At 44.6% G+C, this 23,263-nt stretch overlaps 1 protein-coding gene across 5 annotated transcripts in view; it reads left to right on the plus strand.

Moving 5' to 3' along the window:
- SEPTIN11 (septin 11) overlaps positions 1-23,263 on the plus strand; it is a 105,947-nt gene that overhangs the window by 68,633 nt on the left and 14,051 nt on the right. For all 5 annotated transcript variants that reach the window (XM_053922600.2, XM_045184962.3, XM_045184958.3 and 2 more), the window contains exons 3-7: positions 5,356-5,551; positions 11,369-11,555; positions 14,620-14,781; positions 19,421-19,517; positions 20,761-20,929. In XM_053922600.2, coding sequence (XP_053778575.1) covers positions 5,385-5,551; positions 11,369-11,555; positions 14,620-14,781; positions 19,421-19,517; positions 20,761-20,929 — 782 coding nt within the window. In that variant the 5' untranslated portion in view covers positions 5,356-5,384. The remainder of the gene's footprint in view (positions 1-5,355; positions 5,552-11,368; positions 11,556-14,619; positions 14,782-19,420; positions 19,518-20,760; positions 20,930-23,263) is intronic.

Consider the following 23,263-nt stretch of genomic DNA (forward strand, 5'->3'; position numbering starts at 1 on the left):
GATTGTGTCAGGAATACGACAGTGGCCAGAACCAGAGGAAATCCATTCAGCAGATACTTATTGAACACATATTGTGTGCCAAATACATGTTAAAAGTTTAACAGTGGGTAATTTATAGTATCTCTACAGTTGAAATGAAATACTTGCTTGAGATGAAATGTTGCTTCACCGGGAAAAGTTTCCCCCATGGATTTTCGGAAGAGTTGTGGTAAACGTCCCCACATGCAGGTCTGGGTTCCTGAGCGCCCCCCATCAGTGCAGGGATCCACGCAGTGCCCAGTGTCACATGCTGTTACTGCAAGTTCCACATGCAGGCAGCCAAAGCACATTTCATCAAAGGTGATTCTATGAGGAGATAAAAGAACACGGATTAGGTACATAGCTCCCTGATCATCCGGCTCAACCGAGAGTAGAGTTGAGAATATTTGGAGCAGGCAGGCAGGCCTGCCTGTACAGTTACTTGGATGATCATTCAAGTAGCCAGCATTGGCAGTCAGTAAAAGATGCTGCATCATAGATCAACTGTTTGATCAATCTACACTTACCTTCTAATTAATAATACAGACTTTGGTTTGTTGTCTTTTTAATGTTCAACTTAGAGCTGGTAGATCAAATAAGCCTGAGAATAGCATAGAAGCGGTAGGACCGCTTTCCCCTGCGATTGGGTGTCACATTCACCAGCGTTGGCAGAAGCAGGAAAAACAACTGCAGATAACGCTTCAAGAGTAAATCTCTAATTATTCTAACAACTAAGCATTTTAGGCAGCTGCCTTCACAACAGAAAAAACCAAACTCCGAAAAATCTATCAAAATAGCAAATCTCAGCATAAATGTTCATCAGGATCATTTTTCTTCTCAACTTACTTTTCATAAATGCCAACTCTGTGCCAAGTACTCTGCCGGGGAGTTCAGAAAGGCTTCAAAGTTGGTGTTAGTCATTAATTTTTTCAAAATATTGCTATACTTGTTTAGATTGAATTGGAACCTATGCCTAGTAGGCTTTCAATTACTGATTTAAAAAAAAAAAAAGTATTGACTATGTCCATCTTTCTGAGTGAGGCTAGCGAGTGGACTCAAAAAGTAATGTATTGAAAAACTCTCCTAGTTCTATAATTGCTTTTATTCCAAAAAGCTGTCATTTTTTACTGAACTGCTTTTGGGAAATCACACTGCTGCTAGAGTAGCTGTGTCTAATTGCAGCTCTTACAAGCACAGAGCCTAGAAATGGAAAGTAAAGCACTCTGAAATTTAGAGGGACCGTGGCTTTCCCAACCCACTGATTAACCCTGGGCTATAAGTAAGGCCTAGAATGCTAACTGTTCATAATTTCCACCCTAATGTAAATAATTAAAATTACCTTGCCTTAAAAAAAAAAAAAAAGGCATGGCGTTCCTGATTGATACGTGCTTAACTAATTCTCACCCTAGTAAAATGAAATGTTAATTTCAATTCTGTCAAGGTAACCTAGAATCCTGCCATGGAAATTGAAGGCTTTATTGCTGTCCTCGGGGAGAGAGATGAAAGTTGAGTGGGTCACTTTCTAAGGATAGAATCTTTGCTTTACACAGAGGCCTTTATAAGGCAGTTCGGTTCTCATCCCTTTGTCCATGGTCTGCAAACAGGTGAATTGTGAAAAGAAGTTTGCTGCACTTGAGAAAGTTACACATGTAACAGATACATAAAACGACTTGAGTACCCCACAGTATTGAATTGCCTACGAGGTTCTAAGTATCTTAACAGTGAGGACCCTGTTTTGTTTCTGTATCCATTACATAGTAACTTTGTTTTGCTCAAAGTTACTGTGTTAAGCCATGAATCACGGGTGTGAGCTTGTTGAGCTCTATCATGTTAGGGAGCACGGATGAGTTTAGATTACTCTTCTGGATGGGCCTTTTTTGTCAGAATATTTAGGAAGGTAAGGAAGACAGGAAACAGTCTCGACTGCTCCACAGTCCCAACTGCTCCACAGCCAGACCTCATGGAGATCTGGAAAGACATTCAGGATATAGGAGGAGTTCAAGCACTAGGTGACATCATCTGTTTTTATTCACCGTTTTATCCCCAACACCTTGGTCACATGGTAAATGCTCAAGTACAATTAATAAATGAATTTCAGATACTAAGCTCTACTGTATCTGTCTGCCATCTTTCTCCTGTATTCCTAGCTACTGGTCTACCAACATGTCTTTGGTTTACCTTAAACCTTTGCTGCCCCATGGTTTCTGCTTAATTGCTTCTCTCTGTATATCTTTTCTTTTTTATGCCATTTCCATGTGTGCAGATTGTGTACCTTTCATTCAAACTGCCGAAGAGATTGTGGGATGGGAGGATAGGGGACTGAGCAGAAAAGTTAAAAAGGAAAAAAACCTCACGGACATGGACAACAGTGTGGCGATTGCTGCAGGGGGAGGGATGGGGGGGATTAAAGGGGATACTTGGTGATGGACAGAGACTGGACTTGGGGTGATGAACACACAATACAGGAAAAAAACCCTAATCTACAGACCTATTCAAATTGCTCAATTTTCCCAGTATTATCTTTTTTTCTGGCCCAGGATCTAATGTAGGATTAAATGTCCCACTAAATTGTCATGCCTGCTGAATTTTCTCTCATTTGGGACAGTTCCTCAGTCTTTCTCTGTCTTTCGTAATCTTGACAGCTTTGAACTGTTACAGAATCTCCCTCAGTCTGGCCTTGTCTGATGTTTCCTCTCGATTGAGCTTAGGTTGTGCATTTGGCAGGTGTATGACCGAAATGGTGCTGTGCCCGGTCCATGTGTCACAGCAGGAGGCACACATGTCACTGTGCTCATGACTGGTCACGTTCACTTTGATCACTGAGTTATGATAGTGTCTTTCTGGTTTTCCACCGTGAAATTATTTTTCTTTGTTAGTGAGAAATATCTTTTGGGGAGAGATGTTGAGACTATGTAAGTGTTCTGTTAAAATACAGTTTAATAAATATACAACCACCTGCCAAAGAGAGAAGCTCTGATTGGATAGACAGGTCACTGCCCAGTGAGGAGCACTGTCTCCGACCATAATGATTAGGCTTCCGTGGGGGCCTTTGTTCAGGGGGCTGGCCCTGGCCAGTTCCGAGCGGTCACTAGGTATAAAGAATCGTCTTGCTTGTAAGAGGAATGGGTTATGGCAGACACTTAGAATGTTATTCCCATAATAACAAATTAAGAGTCTGATTGGTAACTAGGTCAGATTCTAAAGTATGGAGAATACTATGGCAGGCTAGGTCGTTGTCATTTTCCCAGAATTGGGCACAGAGCTTGGTATACAATAGGCAGTGAAAAGGTACTGGCTGAATGAAGGCTGAAAGAAGAGGAAATACTTTGATCCTACACTCATCGGGGCCCAATTGGAAAGGTTAAAAAAAGTAAGACAAACACACTCAAAGGACTCATCCTGTCGGTGAATCATTGCAGTCGGAGGCAAACCACATAAGGCTGCTAATTAGAGAAAGCTCAAATCCAGAAAAACTCCTTCCTACCGCACTTTTGCGTTATGTTGGAAAGCAGTGAGTAACGTGGAACTTCTGTTTGGTGAGGGGATTTTGCCTACAGTGGGAGGCTTGCCCCAGGCTACAAATCCCAGAGTCCTTTTTCCCCCCTGGAGTTGTCACCATCCTAAAGGGCATCAGAGAAATCCTTTAGAAGAGGAGCTGTTCCAGGGATTTGTTGGAAGGGCTGCAACATGTTAGCATGTTAAAACTGAGCTGGAAGTCTAATTAGGAGGCTTTCCAGATTTTAAAAAAAGCAATATTCTTTGATGTCTACTTCCCTTTTCCATCATCACATTTTCAATCACTAACACCACCACTTATAACAAGGGTGAAGTGGGTTCTTTCTCATTGCCACCTATTTTTAAAAATTATATTACTGTTCAATTATAGTTGTCTGCATTTACACCCCCCCACTCCCCCCCACCCCACATTGCCAACTATTTTTGACTCAAAAGAATTAGAATTAAGGAGAATCATACTTGGTTTTATTCTGAAGGATCGGGCTAAAGTTCTTTGTGGCTCTACGTTCAGGCCTCTCCATTGGATTGGTGTGGTGGTACCAGGTACCTGCCACCTGCCTCGCATGTAGTAGGGTCTCCATAAACACTTACTGACTTGAGTTATCAATGTGAATTAATAAGGCCAGTGTTGCAGGTTATTTGATGTGATTCCGTTTCCTTGTCCCGGACATCACCCTGAACCTGGGAAGACTGTCTAATGTTTGTCGCCTTGCCTCCAGCTGAGTAGGGGGCCGAAATGGGGATAATTTAGAGGACTCACACAAATTCACAGCTATCACTGGAAAATATCAGGCAGTCGGTGTTTTCCGTAACAGTAAAGTCAGGATGCTTTGTTGTTTCAGTGTAGGTATGAGAGTCACACAGACTTGGGTTAGAACCCTGGCTCTGCCAGTTCACAAGGGGACTTGAGGCAAGTTACCTGAACCTCACCTCAGCTGTAGTGCCCTATCTGTGAAATGGAAGACACAGGAGCACCTGCTTGTTTCACGGAGGGTTGTAATGCGGTTTGCAGCAGCACCTTGGTACTCGTCATTAATTTGTTCCGGAACTCAGGACCAGTGCTAAAACCGACGAGTACTGAACGATGAAGCATTTTGTCTTAGGGGGCAGCATTGTGACTCATACAAGTTTTAGCAGGCGTGACAAGTCCCGAGCAAGCGCCGAGCGCTGAAACATTTTTTTCTTGTCAAAATGCGACAAGTGCAGTTGTTTTGAAGCTGACGAGCACCGAGGTCTGACTGTAACTGAGATCGCACACTCGAAGCTTCCCCTCAGGGCCTGGCACAAAGCGAGCACTTGGTGACTTTGGCTGGGATTGTTGTTATTGCTGTTATTGTCAACGGTGTTGTTTTGAAAAATGTGATTCTCTTTTGACAACATTATATGGTATCAGATAATTCACTATAAGTGGAATAAGTCTTTATTTTCTAGTAATAGAAACTCAGTGATATACTTTCTTAAAGTAACAGTTTTGCACACCAACAGTTAGGAGAGGAAGAGATACGCTTTATGTCTCTGTAATGTACAGACTGACCACAGCCAAGCTCACAGCTTCTGTTCCTTTACCTAGAGCCAACGAAGTGTATCTTGATCTGTAAGTTCAAGATCTCTTTCTGCTAAATAATTTCTAAAATGTATTAAGACATTTCTGGGAAGGTATTCGATACATCACACAGAGAGAGAACTCACTATCTTTTTGTGGAGGGATTTCTGGTGATGCTGACAAAATTAGGAGTTTCACAAACGTGATTATGGAAACTCCTGATGAAGTGGACTGGTATCTGAGGCTCACTGACACACTCTCTGGTTCCGCTCCTGTAGGTGAGACGGGCATCGGCAAATCCACATTAATGGACACTCTATTCAACACCAAATTTGAAAGCGACCCAGCTACTCACAATGAACCAGGAGTCCGGTTAAAAGCCAGAAGTTATGAGCTTCAGGAAAGCAATGTCCGGCTGAAATTAACCATCGTGGACACGGTGGGATTTGGAGACCAGATAAATAAAGATGACAGGTATGTGTCGGGGTTTTCTGGGGATATAAATGGATGAAGCAATAACAGAACCCATCCCTGCTAAAACCAAAGGCTAACTGTTCACTGATTGTAGGGGTTGGTCCAACTCTATTGCCTAAAAGATAAGACATGCGTGTCCTCTGAGAATCTTCTTAGAATGAAATTTTCTTGAGGTCAGAATCAGCTAGTGGAATTGATTTCAGCTAGTGTAGGCGGAAAAGGGATTTGTTAGAAGAAATAGGCGAACTTCAGGCATTTTTCCAGGAGGCCCTAATCAGGTTTGGGGGATTTCCCATCAGGAAGATCCACCTAGAGAAACAGAAACACGCAACCACCCGGCAGGACAGTTAGCAGACACACCTGCCACCAACCATCTTATGCAGTTTTGGCACTTGGGACCCTGTGGCCAGGCCTCTAGAACATCCAGCAGGTCTGTCCCACAGAACCAAACGCCTCCCCCATCGCCTGCAAGAAGAACCCTGTCCCTGTGTGGCTTCTGCCTTGGGTTGCTCCTAAAAACCCAGAGGGAAGAAAACATTTTTTATGAAATATGTGTTGGGAAGATCTTAGTTTCTGGCTGGCTATTTTAAATATTACACTTTATCTCAAAAAAAATTTTTGAGGAAGTTAAAATAAAACTGGCTGGATGATTCCAGAGGGGGGCTTCCAGAGACATTTTTGAGCAGTGACAGCTTTACGGGAATAAAACACCAAGTCAGTAAATTATCATATGTTTGCTTAGGGCTCAGAAACTGCATTAGTACCAGGGTTTTTTCTGTGTATGTGTTTTTTCCATTTTTGTTAAAATTGTGTATATCATATGCACGTGTTTTGTTAAAAGGAACTTGAACTAGTTTTATCTAGGCATGTGTATTGCCTAGATATGCAGGGTGGGGTGAAAGGAGGTTTACAGTTTTTCATATGGAAAAGTAATACAGTAATTAGTAAACAATAATACAAGAATAAACTGGCATCTCCACAACTGTAAACTGACTTTTGCCCCATCTCATATTTTAACTATCCCTGATATATATGAGCATGGTAGTGATAGAGAAACACTTAATTCATTATGTAGCTGAGCACTGAGCTCTATTTTATCTATAGAGCAATTTAAATGCTCTTTCATAAACATTGTCCTGTAATAACAGGAGAAATTGTTAGATATAGTGAGAGAGATTTTAGTTTGCATCTGGTCAAAATGGACTATCTGTACATTGTGTGGGGGTGGGATGCAGCTGAGCTCCGGCCCTGCAGCTGAGCAGTCGCTCTTAATTTATGACCTCAGTGCCACAGAATGATGGAGAGGGTACTGCCTGAGGGCTATTTGCAGTGTCAAGGGGAATGGATGAAGAGAAAACCCTGGCGCCAAGAAAAAGAGCACCAGTGCATTGTGGGAGCCCGGGAGAGAGCTGGGGGCTCCTGGTCGTTGTGCAGTCGCAGTGTGTGTTAGAGGACGTCGTGTGTGTGCACTGCGTTTGGAAGGCAGTCCGTGGACATTTTCAGGATGCCCTTCTGTGGGAATGAGAACCCTCCTCCAGCATCTTGCGTCATCCAGCATCAGAACAGTTCCACGTGCTGTTCCAGCTCAGAGTCATCGCCTCCATGCTGCCATGAAATTTTTGCCTCTCCCCCAAACAGGGGCTTTCCATCAGGTGGGGTGGGGGGCGGTGCACACTCATCAGCACCGAACAGCAAGCGGCTAGTGCAATACCCATCCTTCATAATTGTAGCTGGAGGCTTCTTTAAGAAATTATCTGACTCATTTGGGTCAAATAATAGTTTCCAAGGAGATTTAGAAGAGAGGAAGTGTGATATTAACTTAACCTAGATACCAAGTTTTTTTTTTTTCTTCTGAAATTTCTTGACAGCTGTTGCATAACCTCTTTAAGTGGCGTTTAGAACTCCGTCCCCCAGAAGGAGGGCACTGTTGACACTATTGACTATAAACTGCAATGACTATTGTTTAAAATAGTTATGCAGAGAGATCCTGCATCCATCAAGAAGTTGGAAATGGGATATGCATTTTTGCATTGATATGTAACCACATGGTAAAGGATGTGCTGTTTCTCTAAACCCATGATTATTTTACTACTTTGGGGATTAGGCAAGCTTTTCTGCCATTGATGCAAGACTCCAAGAATGTCCCAGTTTGTTTATGTAGGCTTGGGACACGTCAGCATTCCTGCATCATTATCTGCCTGGGACCAGGCTAGCTAGAGGGAGGCAGGAAGAGAGATTTGGTAAGGTTTCCTGTTATGTTTAATAGTGTGATTAACTCTTGGTGGTTTAAGGGCTTCCTTGTTTTGCCGTCTGTGCTCTTCAGTGAAGAAGGAAAGGGGTCTGGAGAAGAAGGGAAACGAAGTTTTGCTGTAGAACTGGAAATTAAATAATTAGCCCTGCGTTTGGGAGAGGGAGGTAGACCGCCAACGGTTTATCATTAACTCTAATGACAGTCAGCCCTGAAAAGCAGGGATGATTGAAGTTCACTTAGAGAGAACCCTCAAACTCACCGAACCTTCATCAGAGTTACAAACGTGGAATTGAAGTAGACTGGTCTTTGAACTCTGAAGTTGTTGGGGTTTTTTCATACATTTTGGTGGAGGTAGTGGAGGGGTAAGGAATATTGACTTGGGCTAACATAACAAGGTAGAGACAAATCCACGGGAGGCATCTGGTCACATACAAAGTCGAGAGTCAGCCCCTGGATGACAGATGGTATTGGCTGTTTTGCAAGAATGATCAGTGTGTGGATTCAGTGGATAGAAAACATTGTACAAATTTTTTTTCCCATCAGTTTCAGCATCAAACATGTCTCGTCTTACTGTGTTTTTAATGCTTGGAGGTGTATGAAAAAAAGAGTGGTGGGTAAAATCTCCATGCCATAAAAGGAAATTATGTGAAAATGTAAGGGCTAGATAAGATCCCCCCACCCCTCAACATTTACTGTGATTTATATGGCTGCAATCCAGAGAAGTTTGAATTGGCCAAAAGGAATATAAATAGTTGGCCTTTCTATAAGAATGGAAACTAGCAAAAGGCAAAATCGGGATTTAGTGTCCTTATCTTTATGACTGCAGGCTGATAACAAGAAGTGGAAAGGAGTAGGAGAGAGGGCAGAGGATTTGCTTACAGGATTGTGAAGGGGAGTGTAAGCTGCTTTGCTGGCTTATTATGCATCAAAAGGAAACTATTTCATCAACATAATTAAATCTTTGACATAGGAAAAATGTAATTTTGGTAAAGAGTCCTCCTGAAGTACATTTTTTATTAATGTATAATGATACACAAAATGGGTGGGATTTCGTGTGTGGGAGGTAGGAGTGGGGTCTCGGGGTTGAATCCCAGGCTTTGGACCCAACCAGTGGTGGGGATGGAGGTGCCACCATTCACTGTGCTGAGCACTGCTGCCGGTTTGGGAACAAGGTGGCGTTTGATTTTGGACTCATTTAGTTAGAAGAGCAAATGGAAATGTCTGGTAAAGAGATGCGGAGTGCGAGGCTCAGGTGAGGGACGTGGGCTGGAAGAGGCGATTTGTGAACCGTCATCATCAGGGAGATGGCAGGTGAAACACAGGAATAACCGCGATTGTCCAGGGAGGCCGTGTAGAGGGAGCAGGGGACGGGAAGACTGGTCAGGACTCCGTAACAGGAAATCAGAGATGTAAGAGAACAATTGAATTCAAGGCAGAAAGCATCCCTCACTTGAAAAGGAAAGATGTTCTGCCTTCCATAATCTTGGAGGATCAGAATCAAAACCAGAGGCTAAGAGGGAAATTAATAGAAAGCAGAACGTACTTGGGCAACTACTGGGGAGGAGGTGCTGAGAAGCAGATCAGGGACAGGGGAGACCAAAAGTATCAACTGCTGTGAGCTGCTTTTCCTCTCGTTGGGGCTGAGAGGATGTTGGGGAGGCACCCTGCGTCCCCACACACCTGCCTCCGAGTCTGGAGACTGAGGATCAGGCCCTGGGCTGTCGGGGCTGGGGCACTTCCCGACCTGCAGGAGCTCAGCAGCAGAGCGGTTGCTGTGGAACTGGGTGGGGGTAAAGTTCTCTTTTTTTCTCCATTTTTTTAAAAAGTCAGGTTTGCTTTTCTTGTATTTGTTGTTTCTTATATTACTGTGAAATAGTTATATCTTACTTTTATGTGCTAGTCCTTTACATATATTAGCTCACTCACCGTCACAATAGCTCTCTGATAGATACCACTCTTGTCATTTGTTTATTTAGGAAGAAACTGAGGCACAGAGAGATCCAGTAACCAGCCCAAAGTCACCCAGCGAGCGAGTCGTAGAGCATATTTCCGTCTTAGGTGGTCTGGCTTGAATCTCTGCTTCTCATCACCATCCCATACAATTACCCTCTGATGACAATGATTGTTACTATTGCTATATAACACCTGCCTATATTTTAAAATTGGAAAACATAGAAGACTCATCATTTGCTCATTCTTTTCATTGGCATTTTGCTTTTCATGATTTAGAACTTTTTATTACTCTTGCTGAGGCACATTCTACTTCCCTTTTAAACCTCTGGAGATGTCGTCTGCTTAAAGTAAACTAATGGTCTATGATAAGTTACCAAGGGAAAATGTCATCGAAAGCTTTTCTCTGATGGCTTTGGTTTGAATCATAAGTTTGTTTGACTTTGTTTTGTTTTGGTTTTGGTTTTTAGTTTGTTTGTTTTTTCTCTTAAGGTGTCTGCTGTCACCTTCCATATAAAAGATTGGTAGTTTCCCTTCAAGGGTTTCAGTTAATTCATAGCCCTGGGATTCAGTATTGGAAGGATTCTATATTTCTTAAAGCTTCAGTCATTCCTCAGCAATGTAGCAAGTTTGGGGAGAATTAACCTTTTGGATTCCTAATAGACCGACCTCACTGCTGCTGACGCTGACTTCCCTTGGAGACCTGAGAGAGTTCAGGGCTTATCCAGTAACCTAATGTTCCATTTAATCTCCAGAGAACATGTGGTTTATTGAATAAGTATTCTCAATATGCTATTAATGGTTGCATTTATGGTCAGTTAATAGTATCATACATAATAATCCAAAAAAGATTTGAATTATGATTTGGTGAGAAGAGAGGGTTATAAAATTTATCTTTAAGTCATAAAATTATCTTTAAATCATAAATTTAGAATGTTGAAGATCACAGTGGTCCAGGCACTTCTGTTTATAGCTGAAACCGTGGAATGTGCACAGGGCTTTCTGAGAGAGCACAGAGAGCCCCTGACTTTTGCAGGCATGGGGCAAAGGACCCGGAAAGAGCTCCCAGTAGGAGGCAGCACCATATTCTGGAGTCACAAGCCAGTTTTATTTCGTGCACCAATGTCATGCAGTTGGTGTAGGCTGTCAAAACCACTGTGTTGGGACAGATTTGGAGGCTCAGTCTTGCCTCAGGAGGAAAGACTGCCACAACCTCTTAGCAATATCTTCATGGGCTCCCCAAGGAAAATGACAGCATGCTCCACATATTATAATCTCTGATTTAAAGGATGGATGTTAGCCTGGAAAATAATAGGAAGAAGGCTGTTGCAGGTACAGGGGCTAGCTGAGCAGGGTGTGGAGGCAGAGCTTGCTGTGCTTGGCTGGGACAGAAGTGGTGAGCCCGGAGCAGCAGGAAAGGGGCACCTGGAGAGGTGTTCAGGGGCCAGAGGACAGAGGGCCTGGGATGCCATGGGACTGGGGCTTTGGCTCTCAGGGAAGAGGGAACATTGAAGACTTCCCCGGGGCACTGGGCCACGTGGAACTGTGCAAGAGGTGTGTGAGTAGAAACATGCTGACCTGAAAATGCATTTCAGAAAATGTTTTCTGCATTCTAGCTATAAGCCGATAGTGGAATATATCGATGCCCAATTTGAGGCCTACTTGCAAGAAGAACTGAAGATCAAACGTTCTCTGTTCAACTACCATGACACCAGGATCCATGCATGCCTCTACTTCATTGCCCCTACTGGACATTCACTGAAGTCCCTGGACCTGGTCACCATGAAAAAGCTGGACAGTAAGGTACTCACTGCCACTCCGGTTCCCTCCACCGTACTGGTAGATCACCTTTATTTGAAGGCCCCAATTTATTCTCTCCTCTTATTATAATTTGTTTTTATTTTTTTTAAGGCAATTTTTTCTTTAGATCTAGGTTCACAGCAAAAATTAAGAGGGGGAGGTACAGAGGTTTCCCATATACCTCTTGCCCCGGGGCATGTGCAGCCTCCCCCATTACCAGCACCCCCGTCAGGGTGGCACACTGATGAACGACATCGATACCTCATAATTCCCCCACGTCCACAGTTTACATTAAGGTTTACTCTTGGTGTGTATTCTGTGGGTTTGAACAAATGTGTAACAACTTGTATCCATCATTGTAAGATCATACACAGTAGTTTCACTGCCCTAAAAATCTTCTCTGCTCCGCCCATTCATCCTTCTACCCCTCCCCTCAAACCCATAATTTGTGTTTTCTGGTTTATAGAACCATAGGGCTGAGCAATGTGAGAAAAATGCTTTAAAACCTCTCTGGATGTTAGGAGAAAACAAAACAAACAAACAAAGCCATGTAGCTTTGCTACAAAGTATTTTTAGTTCTTATGTTAGCATCAGTGTACACTCTGCTGAAGGTCGGGGAATTAGCTAGTGGAGACAGGGAAGGGTCATAGGAGGGGTTAAATTTAGGGAGATTAGAACATAAACTCATGATTTGTTTATTTCCCTAAAACCTTTCGCTAAATTTCTTAAAAGGTTTGGCTTTAATTTGAAGTTTAGAATGAAAAAAAAGTTAATTTTTTAAATCATGTGACGACAGTCCACCTTCTTAGATTTTAAAACTGAGACACACCCTTGTGTTGGAAAGAAGTCTGAGTTTTAGGTTGACCCCTGAGCGGTCCACATTAATAGCCCCCCTCTTTCACAGCGTTTGAAGGAAGGGACTGATAAGTTTGGTAACATTTGTGATATACTTTTCAGTTAATTTAATTTTTCATTGTGACATAAACAGATCATAAATACATTTTGAAATAAATCAGCAGCAAATGAGAACAACCACAAAACGAAGCTGTAGGATTTTCTCCCAGATTCTAACTTCCTTTTGATTTCAGTAAAAAGTCTCATCTTAGAGGGCATCGTAGTGAGCAGACGATGAGAAGATCAGCCTGTCCCCAAGGCCACTGTCTGAACCGGCCCACACAGGGCCCGCAGCGGCTTGAAGCAGGGCTGGGCTCCTTGGCTTCCAGTGCCGGTTTACAGAAGAATATTCTCACCTGAAGGCCTGAAAGGATTACTGCAGCTAGAGTACTGTTGGGAGAATAAATAGAATCCCTTCTTCATCTCACTGGATTCGGCTGCAGTGAGCCATCATTTCGGGGGGCACTCTGGGCGCTGAGGCCTGTCCCCTTGTTGTCCTGTCCCTGAGAGTCAGTGGGGAAAGGCGGAGAGACAGGTGGCTTCCTCACTGAGGCCCAGTGGGTAGACCACACGAGGCTAATATCCAGCAGAGGACTGTGTTTAGTAGAGCTGATTTAAAAAGGAAAAGAAAACAATGCAAAACAAACTTAAAAAGTAGCTTAAAAAAGAAAAAGTCACCACAAAGCAAATTAAATTGTGCTCAAACAACTGATATCATCGTCGAGTTAGTGCTAGGGAGCACCTGAGAACGGTATTGTCAAAGGTGGGATTATACAAGTGAAGTGAAGAGTTAAGGCATATATGATCATTTCAGGAAAGATTTGCAAGTACCCCTCACTGAGGAAAAAGAGGCCTTAAATCTAAATTGCCTGGTTTGTCTATCTACTCTGATCAAATTGCCAGAAAACAATGACCCTCTACCCCTTTGTCTATGTGGATATTAACTGAATGTTCAGTGTGTACGAAAGATAGCCCGTATGAACAGCTGGGTCGTTTTTGTTCCTCTGGTCCTGACCCAGACGTGCTCCCCACCGCCAGACGGGTGCGTTTGTAGTCTGCTACGTGCGGGAGGAAGCCCAGGCGGGATGAGATCGGGAGTTGGTTGAGGAAACAGGTTTTTCCATCAGCATGTCATCTCATTCTGGTTTACCAGGGATTTTTGACTGGGCTCTTGGGATAAAAGGAGAAGCAAAGGAATGCAGACGTGACCTGGAAAAGCTCCCCAAAGACTCCGTTCCCTGGCCAGGACTGCTTTCTCACGGAGTCAGGCCCTTTCCGCCTGAGCTGGGGCAGGGTGGGGTGGGAGCGTGGTCCCACGTATTGGATGACAGCGGCATCTTATCGAAACCTCTGTACCTACCACGGAGGGGAAGAAAGTTAACCTTAAAAATGTATTCTGTGGACAGTGCTGGCAGAAGCTGGGAGAATATCTTACCTTGGGGTCTGGGGCTCGCCCTGCAGGACGCCCTAGGCTCTCATCATGGTGTCTGCCCTCATCCAGCTCCCAGTGCTCCCTGGTCTCTGTGACTGATGCTCTGAAAGCAAGCCCTGCCTTTGGCACCGGGTCTCATTCTGGCACGAAGGCGTAATGTGAGCTGACTTTCAAAGGAATTAGTTGGTGTGATTTTGAAAAACTTTAAAGTAGGTGAAACCATTTTTGTTTTGGTTAATGCCTAGATGCTCCACTCCTAGCAGTTTTCAGGTTATCAGGAGAAAGAAAAGATGTTATCCTGCGTGGAGCTGAACATTGCACTGATCTAACTAGTGACCGCTTCATTATTATACTGCAAGGAACATGCAAAAATCAAGTTCCTAAAGGAGCGGGAGGGGCCTCAAAGGAGTGGTTGGTTATTCAAAGAATAGCTTCTTTGTTATCGCTATTTGTCATAGAGTAGCACTTCCTTTTACTCAGTAAAGAATGAGGTAGCCCAAGAGAGGAAATTACAAGTGTGCTTTCAGTGCGGATGGGAGGAAGTAAAATTGTTCACAGATGAAACTAAAAGATTATCCCATGTCTTCATAATTTTGCATCTAAGTCAAAAGTCCCATTTTAAATACCTTTTTTAAGTGTAGTTTTACAATTTTTATTTATGTGTTTCCTATGTTTTATTCATTTGTCTAATTATTTTTCTTACATTGGAACTGTGTAAAAATGGAAGTATTTGTTTTATAGGTGAACATCATTCCAATAATCGCAAAAGCTGACACCATTGCCAAGAATGAACTGCACAAATTCAAGAGTAAGATCATGAGCGAGCTGGTCAGCAATGGAGTCCAGATATATCAGTTCCCCACAGATGAAGAAACCGTGGCCGAGATTAATGCGACAATGAGTGTAAGTCCTCAAGTAAGAAAGGACCAATCAGTGATTTTCCTGAAGGCTTGTGTTAGTGTCAGCCTTGTAGAGCGGCCGGAACATGGGTAGGGGGTCCGCTGTCTTCAGGGTGGTCCAGCTCAGCCACCATTTCAAGTCATGTGACCACCCTGCGGCTCCATGTTCCCATCCATCAAATGGGAGAGTTAAACAAGACGACCCCAAATTTCCTTCCCACTCTAACAATTGTGATTTCTATAGCAAATCTTGTGGAGAGGGAATGCCAGCCCATTTCCATTTCACATAAAGCAGCTGGAAGGAAATGGATCTGCGCTCGCTTATGCCGGGGTTTGCAGAAGCATGTCCACCTGCCTCACTTGTGCTTCTGGGATTGGTTCCTGCCTTTTCTGTTTTCCCCACCCTTTCCTGAAGTTTGAGGTAAACCGGCAGCTGAGGGTATACTTCCCACATCACAGGGAGGAACGGGTCAGGAGACCAGGGACTGAACGTCAGCAGTCAAGTGTGCCTGAGATGCAATCTCTCCTGCTGAGCCCCGCCTGCCGGCTGACAGCCGCATCCTCCCACTGCTCTGTGTGGCTGAGCTGTGGTGACTCCACGTGTCTTTTTTCATTTGGGGATGCGTAACTTCTGCGAAAGCAGCATTCTTTGCACGTGTTGATGTCTGGGAATGCTCTTTGGAGTTCTTACAATTGTAGGTTACTTTCAGTGGAATGGAATTAGAAGCCACCAAATAGCTTGGCCTTACCTGAATACATGCTAAAAATTGATTCAGACGTGTGCTAGCAGCGGCAGAAGTCAGCCTAAAGTTTTAAATTATGGAAGGTTGAGGTATATTCTACTTTCTTAGGAAATCTGAACATGAAAAATTGTGTCTAATCATGTCATTGTTAAATGAACAAATGACACTTTTAAAAAATTAATAGCCTTATTGAGATATAATTGATACACTGTACAATTCAGTGGTTTCTAGTATATTCACAGACTTGTACAACCAATGCCACAAATAATCTTAGAACATTCTCATCACCCCAAAAAGAAACCATGTACGTTTTAGCTGTTAATTCTCTAACCATCCCAACCATAGGCAAGCACTAATCCACTGTCTTTTCTCTAGATTGGCAATTCTGAACATTTTATATAAAGGGAGTCACACTGAAGTTCATCTAGAGCATTAGATGACTTGGTCAAGGCCATCTAGTTAACAGCAGCTTCGAGATTTCAACCCAGCCCGCCTGCTCCCTGGTCCCATGCGCGGCCTGGTGCTTGTCAGCGTCATTTAAGAGATCAGAGTTACTCACGAAACTGCCTCTTGTTTCTGCAGTTCGGCCTCTGGACTTTCCTACAGAGGGCTATTTTCATACAGGGGGGATTTCCTCCTTAAATTAATCCCAATGCGACTAGACTTTGGAAGCAAATGTAACTTTCTTCCTCTCTGGGGCTGCTGTTGTATGAATTTAAAATGTAGGGATCTCATTAATGCAGATAGTCTGGCTCCACTCTGCACTATTCTGGTCACACTGTGAGTTGTGTGACCCACTCTGGCTGTCATCTTTCCGTGGCTGGGGTAGTGAAGGCTCTGGAAGAAACTGGAGAGCTAAGTCTTTCTGGGAAATAGGCATGAAGGGGTATGAAAGGAAGGTTGCCCTAAGGGACAATGACTGGACTTATTCTAAAGACAACCGAAGCAAATGGGCAAGAGAGCAGGGAGGGGTTTCGGCCCACAGGACGTTACCCCTCTGCAATACAACCACCACCCACGGAAGGAGCGAGTCTCACGTTCCAGCTTGCTTAGGAGAGAGAATTTGGAAGGAACTCCTATCCTGGACCAAAGTAATATGTAAGGTCTCTTCTACCTCTAAAAGTCTTTTGATCTGGGTATTGAGAGCTTCATGATAATAGTGGCACCTAACATTTTTGGCATTTATAGAGCCTTTACTATGTACCAGGTACTGTTTGAGGTTTTACACTTTTTTAAATGATTTTATTTATTTGTTTATTTTTTAGAGAGGGGAAGGGAAGGAGAAGGAGATGGAGAGAAACATCAATGTGAGTGAGGTACATCAGTTGCCACCAACTGGGGACCTGGCCCGCAACCCAGGCATATGCCCTTGACTGGGCATCAAACCAGCAACCTTTTGGTTCACAGGCTGGCACAGAATCCACTGAGCCCCAGCAGCCAGGGCTCAAGGCTTTATACTGAATCTTTGCAATAATCCCATGAGGAAGCACTGTTGTCATTTCTACCTGACATGGGAAATGGCAGCCACACACCTAAGATTGCACAGCTGTTCACAGCGGAGGTAGGATTTGAACCCAGACAGCTTCGCTCTAGAGCCGACGCTCTTGCCCTTCATGCTGAATGCCACCCGAGTTGAGCATTTGTGCCTGTTTGTACCATTGTCCAAGACCTGGGCTCGGACACCACTTGTTTATTCTGCTGTAGAACTGCAATTTGGGTGTCAGTGCGGGGTTCGGGAAGGAACATGAATGAATCTCATCTAATTTTCTCTATATATCTCTCCCTATTCTTTTAAACTCTTTTGCAGAGTCATGAAAGTAAATTGTGTTAACTTTCTTGGAAATAAAATACCCATGAACCTTTTGCTTTCTTTCTCTCTTTATCAGATTAATAGAATAGAACTGAAGATCCTTGATATTCCCAAATTAATCTGGATCTTACCAAGAAATTTTCTTTAGGTTGTCACTGCAAACCACTTTGGGCGGTGAAATCCCCCGTGAGATGTGGAAACGACCCCACTGGCAGCTGCTTTGTCACTCAGTTTGAGTGGAGACAGCGCTTTCCTTCATCATTACACCAAAATGTTGGCCCAAAGGGCCCTGTTGCTCCTCAGCTGTGGGGAGCACGCTTCAGCTCCCGATGTGGAGTCTGAGAAAGGGGTGTGCTTTCTCTCCTTCCCACGGAGCGGGAGACGAGCTCGACCATGTCAGCGTTTTGAGCAGCAGAAAACAGGCGCCACTTGGGCAGCCTGGGCGGAGGGTGATGCCAAGCTCTCTGTGGGAGGGGACTTGGCTTTAAAGTATTCTCGTCTTTCTCAGCTTCTCTGTAGTGGAAGACAACTGGATTGGGGGATCATTTCACATGTGTTTATTCCTCTGTGCTAATAGAGAAAAGGACAGAATTACCGTTTTCTCCCCAGAATGTAGCCATAGCTCCCAGACAAAAACCAATGCGGAACACTCAGGCGTCTTGAATGGCTCGCTGCTCAGGATGAGCCTGGGGGCAAGGCTTGGGCCGGCAGTGTGGGCTGTGGGGCGTTTCCAACTTGAATTTTGTGCGAGGGTCAGCTCTCTGAAGCAGTGCTGTTGAACAGAAATATGAGCCACACAAGTAATTTAAAATTTTCTAGTAGCCACATTTAAAAAAGTGAAAAGAAACATGAAATTAATCCTAAGAACTTATTTAACCCAATATACCCAACATATTATCATTAAATATAATAAATATAAAAATTATTGATGAGGTATTTTCATAGTAAGTCTTTGAAATCCAGCATATATTTTTACAGTTCTAGCACATCCCAACTCAGATGCACATCCAGTTACTCCTAACATCCTTAAAAGTTTTTTAATATAAAATAGGTTCCAAAAAGATAATTTTCCTTTAATCTTTGCATCTACATCGACAAAACTGGTTCTTCGCTTTTTACAAGATCCGAGTTTGAAGCAAAGTGAAATTCAGTTTCTTGATCCCACCAGCCCCATTTCCAATGCCAAGGGCCACATATGTTAGTGGCCACTGGATTGCACAGCTTGTGTCTAAAGCTTCCTGTAGAGTTGCAAAGGCCCACACAGTCTCCCCTTGGATCTGGCTCAAATCAAATATTCATCATTTGGGCGTGGGAGGGGTAGGGTGCAGGAAGCCCACCCCAGCTGGACTGCAGCGTGTCCTCCCTCTTTTACCCTGCCCGGTTTCCCTTGCCACCGAGCAAAGGCCAACAGAAGCTGGGAGAGTATAGAGGCTGGTGGAGAACCAGTCTGCCAGAGCCGGGGCAGGCAACTACAGCAGGTCCTTGAATAATGTCATTTTGTTTCAACGCCATTTCATTAGGACTTCGATGAGTGATGGATTCCTGGCCAGGGTCATGGTCTGTGTGGAGTTGTTACGTAATCCCTATGCTGGTGTGGGGTTTCTCCAAGGACTCCCATTCCCCCTGACATCCCAAATATGTGCACGTTAGGTGAACCCACATGTGTCTAAATTGTCCCAGTCTAAGTGTGGGTGTGAGCGTGCCCAGTGATGGACGGGTGGGTGTCCTGTCCAGAGGGGGTCCCTCCAAATGTTCAGAGCTGCCAGGAGAGGTTCTGGCCATTCTCAACCATGAACTAGAATCAGCAGGTTGGAATATAATGATCTTACTTGTTTTTATTCATCTTTCTTAACTGTATGAGCAGCTCACATATATTTCCGTATTTAGAAGTGTTTTTGGTCTTCAGTAGTTTGGTGATGTCTTTGTGACCAGAAAAATGCCATAGGAACTTAACTCTTGTTGATATCAATTAGACTACAGTAAAATGATTTCGTTTTTTGGTCATTTTGCTTAAAGTTGCCATTTCTAAGAACCTATTGACGACGTTAAGTGAGGACTCACTGTCTCTCTGTCCTCATGTTGCTCGGCAGGTGCACCTGCCCTTCGCAGTGGTCGGCAGCACTGAAGAGGTCAAGATCGGCAACAAGATGGCCAAGGCCCGGCAGTACCCGTGGGGTGTGGTGCAGGGTATGTGTGCAACACAGGCAAGGGATCCTCTGTGCTTAACCCTGTGCCCACCACCCACCTTCCTCCCTCCCCACCGTGGTTGGGGAGGTCCTCAATGGTGGGCCGGTGGCAGGGAGCAGCAGGGTTGTACGCCTGGCAATTGCCAAGATGAGAAAGAAACAGTGACCAGGTAGGACAACGGTGACAATGGAAAGGCAGTGGCTGCAAAACCCTAGTGGCAGTGAGGCAGCCCCTAAAGAAGGATGGATCGCGTGGGATTCACTAGAAATCCTGATAGAAAACAGTCCCTCCCTAGGATTGTGAACCAGCTTCATCAGTCAGATATAAGAAAGCTGCAAAGAGTTTCCTGCAAACAAGATAATGGGTTTTTTTCCCATACTTGTTTGTCTCTGGAAACATTGTCCTCCAGGTAAGTGTTACCTCAGTAAACATCAGATAATTAAGAGAATATCGGACCTGTGTTTGGCACTGTGAGACAGGACCACAGTCTCCAACCCGAAGAAGCTTCCCATAGGCCACTTTGATGGGCAAGGACTCTATCACCCGCCCTTGTCGTGTGTTCTGCAGCGGGACGTGCAATGCTGTAGATTAAGGAGGGTCCCAGAAAATTCCTTCATTGGTTTGAGATGTGTGAGTCCTCTGTTCCTTTGTTCTGAATAAAGGCCATAAATCTGTGAGGAAAAGAAGTGATACCTTTGAGAGCCTAGGAAAATTATAATTTTTATATGTTTTACCAATTTCTCTACAAGAAAATATTCTTCATAGCATGGATCAAATTAAAAGAGATGGTATGTAAAAAAAGCCGTGTACGGCTCCAGACAGCATGGAGGGGTAGAAACAGGCCTGTCATTGAAGCCAGACGTCATGGTGTTTGAATGTAGACTCTGCTACCTGTAACTGAGCAAAGCCATGCTTCTGTATCTGCAAAGCAAGAGTCACAGTGTCTACTTGGCAGAATTATTATGAAGAGTGAAGACATTATTTGTATATCTCTTCCCACAGTGCCCTGCGCTGAGCAGGCACTGGGCAGTTGCTCCTGTCCTCAGTATTATGGTCCGTGCCAGAAATCTTGCCTTCAGTGGGGGAGTAAGGTCAATCTAGTAAGGGATCCTAGGGTGGCTTTGAGTCCTCAGAGATTTCAGGAGCATTGGTAACAACATCTTGGAAACATCACTTCAGATTTCAGTGACATTATTGCTGATAGCAGCCTCACCCCCCACTTCCCCTCCCCCATCCCTTGCAGTTGAGAATGAAAACCATTGTGATTTTGTGAAACTTCGGGAGATGCTGATCCGCGTGAACATGGAAGATTTGCGGGAACAGACCCACACTCGCCATTATGAATTGTATCGGCGCTGTAAGCTCGAGGAGATGGGGTTCAAGGACACTGACCCTGACAGCAAACCCTTCAGGTAGGAGGCCACGTGGCAATCGGGTGTTTCCAAGACAGTGGCGAAGGCGGTGTGTTGGTGCGTCACAGAAATGCTTGTTGGGTTGAAGTATTAGGAGGGAAGCACCTGTTGGGGGCAGATTAAACTCATATATTGCCAGGCATTGTGGTAACCACTTTATTTTTCATTTTTTTATTGTATTTTTTCCATTACCATTTAGTCCCCTTATGCCTGCCTCCCCTCACCCCCCGCAGTCACCACACTGTTGTTCGTGTCCATGTGTCCTTTTTCCTGTTTGCTCAGTCCCTCCACCCAGTAACCTCTCCCCACCGCTCCCCGCCCCCCTAGAGCTGTCAGCCTGCTCTCCATCTCTGAGTCTGTCCCCGTTCTCCTTGTTCAGTTTGTTCATTAGATTCCACATATGAGTGAGATCATATGGTATTTGTCTTTCTCTGACTGGCTTACTTCACTTAGCATAATGTTTGCCAGGTCCCTCTGATACCCACTTTATTTGCATTATCTCCACCGTCAATGCAGTTGATGTCATTATCATCCTCAGTTTACAGATGAGGAAACTAAGGAACTGAATGTGTAAGCAACCTGCCCAAGGTCCTATAAGTAGGAAGTGAAGGGGTGGGGTGAGTTTTGAACTAGTCCTCTTCATCAGGGAGGCCCAGAGGCTGGCCCAGGCATTTACAAAGATGTGACTGCTCCCTACAGTTTGCCTCATTCATTCTTGCCAAATAGGTTTGAATTCCCAAGTCTCGCTTTTTTTGAAGTGTTCTACTAGCTTTGAGTGGCTCTATACAATTCTAATAACAAATGACTAGGAAAGGGGATAAATTACAGAAAATCTCTTAAGGATTTTCCCACGTCCTTGATGGATGATGATGAAGAGGCAAAATACGAAGGGGAAACTATTGAAATCAATGTAGAATTAGAGGTTTAGCAAAGGCCCAGGCCCTGTCAGAGCCCGGGGTGGGGGCTGGGGGTTCTTCTGGGGCAAAGTACCTGGCTTGGTGAAACGTCACTGGAAGGTGGACAGTTAGGGCAGGCTCACAGGAGGGCATTGCTTTGTCCACACTGAGCCTTTGCAGTTTTTCAGTATAGATGTGAGGTGTGTCTGGGCTCTGAGTCTCCACCGACCGGGGGGCCACAGGTCCTGGGAAGACTGTTTTCCTCCTCTTTTGTGGCAAGCCCTGTAACTCACACTCCAGTACATAGGGGCTGGTTGGCATGGTGCCAGAGGCAGCCTGTGGGTGGTGTGGCAGACTCTGCCCCTGGGATCTGAGCTGCCATTGGAGTGGTGGAGGGTTTATTTTCTTGAATTGCTACCAAGGTGGTTTGGTCAAGTCTGGGCTGGTCTCCTGGTACAGCATCTCTGTGGAGTGCCATGAGCCTGTGTGCGAATGTTGGTGGGAAAGGATGGAGACCCCAGCAGATGGTGACCTCTGACCCAGTTTGCATCCTTTAGTCCCGCCCTGGGGGCTTGCAAAACTGGCATTCTTCAACCAGCTGAACGGTCACTTCGTGAGTCAGGGTAGAAAATGCCTTTTTATGCCAGCAAGTTTAGCTAACTGAACCTTGAAATGCATCGACCAAAAAAGAGTCCCTACAAAATCAGGCCTACTCTGTGCTTTCTGAACCTGATGAAAAATGGATTTTGTGTGGGAGAGGCTGTCTTTGTTTTTTCAGAAAGGTTTTTTTCCCCATACCTAGAGACAGAACGAAAAAACCGCGGTAAAATCGAACTCATTTGGCCCTCTCCCTCATCTGGATCCAGGCAAGCAAGCAGGGCCGGAGAGCTTGGGCGAAGAGTCCGAAGTCTGGGTTCAAGTCTGGACCCTACTGTTACTCAGCTCCTCAACCTGTCTGGGCCTCAGTTTCCTCACCTGTAAACAAGGAGTGGGACTAGATCAGGAGACAGTCAGTTCTAGTAAAAGGACTTTCTGTATAATGGGCCAGGTAACAACCCAACCAGAGCTCCCTGGTGCCCTTGTCCCATGGCCCCACTTCCCCTTTCTGGCTGGCATTTGGAGCAGAGGGAATGGGTATAGGGCATGAGTGGGGACTGGTCTTGTGCCTGCTTTTCCTCCTGCGATGCCACTGCCCTTGCCTAGCAGTCCCTGTCTGAACCACTCCTTCCTCATCTCAGGGTACCCCCTTCTCCTTGACTCCGCCTGTCAGGCCACAGAAAGTGCGCGGTTACCACCCTTCTCTCAAGAGACCACAAAGTTTTCAGGCCTGCAAGACACATTTGTTGTTGTTGTTGTTAAGAGTGTGCAGGCCTCGGTTCGGCAGCCGAGCAGTGCAGTGCAGTGGGCAGAGCTCCCCTCTGAGCCAGGTGGCCTGGGT

Source organism: Desmodus rotundus, chromosome 4 (genome assembly GCF_022682495.2).
Source record: "Desmodus rotundus isolate HL8 chromosome 4, HLdesRot8A.1, whole genome shotgun sequence".
Taxonomy (NCBI): Eukaryota; Metazoa; Chordata; class Mammalia; order Chiroptera; family Phyllostomidae; genus Desmodus; species Desmodus rotundus.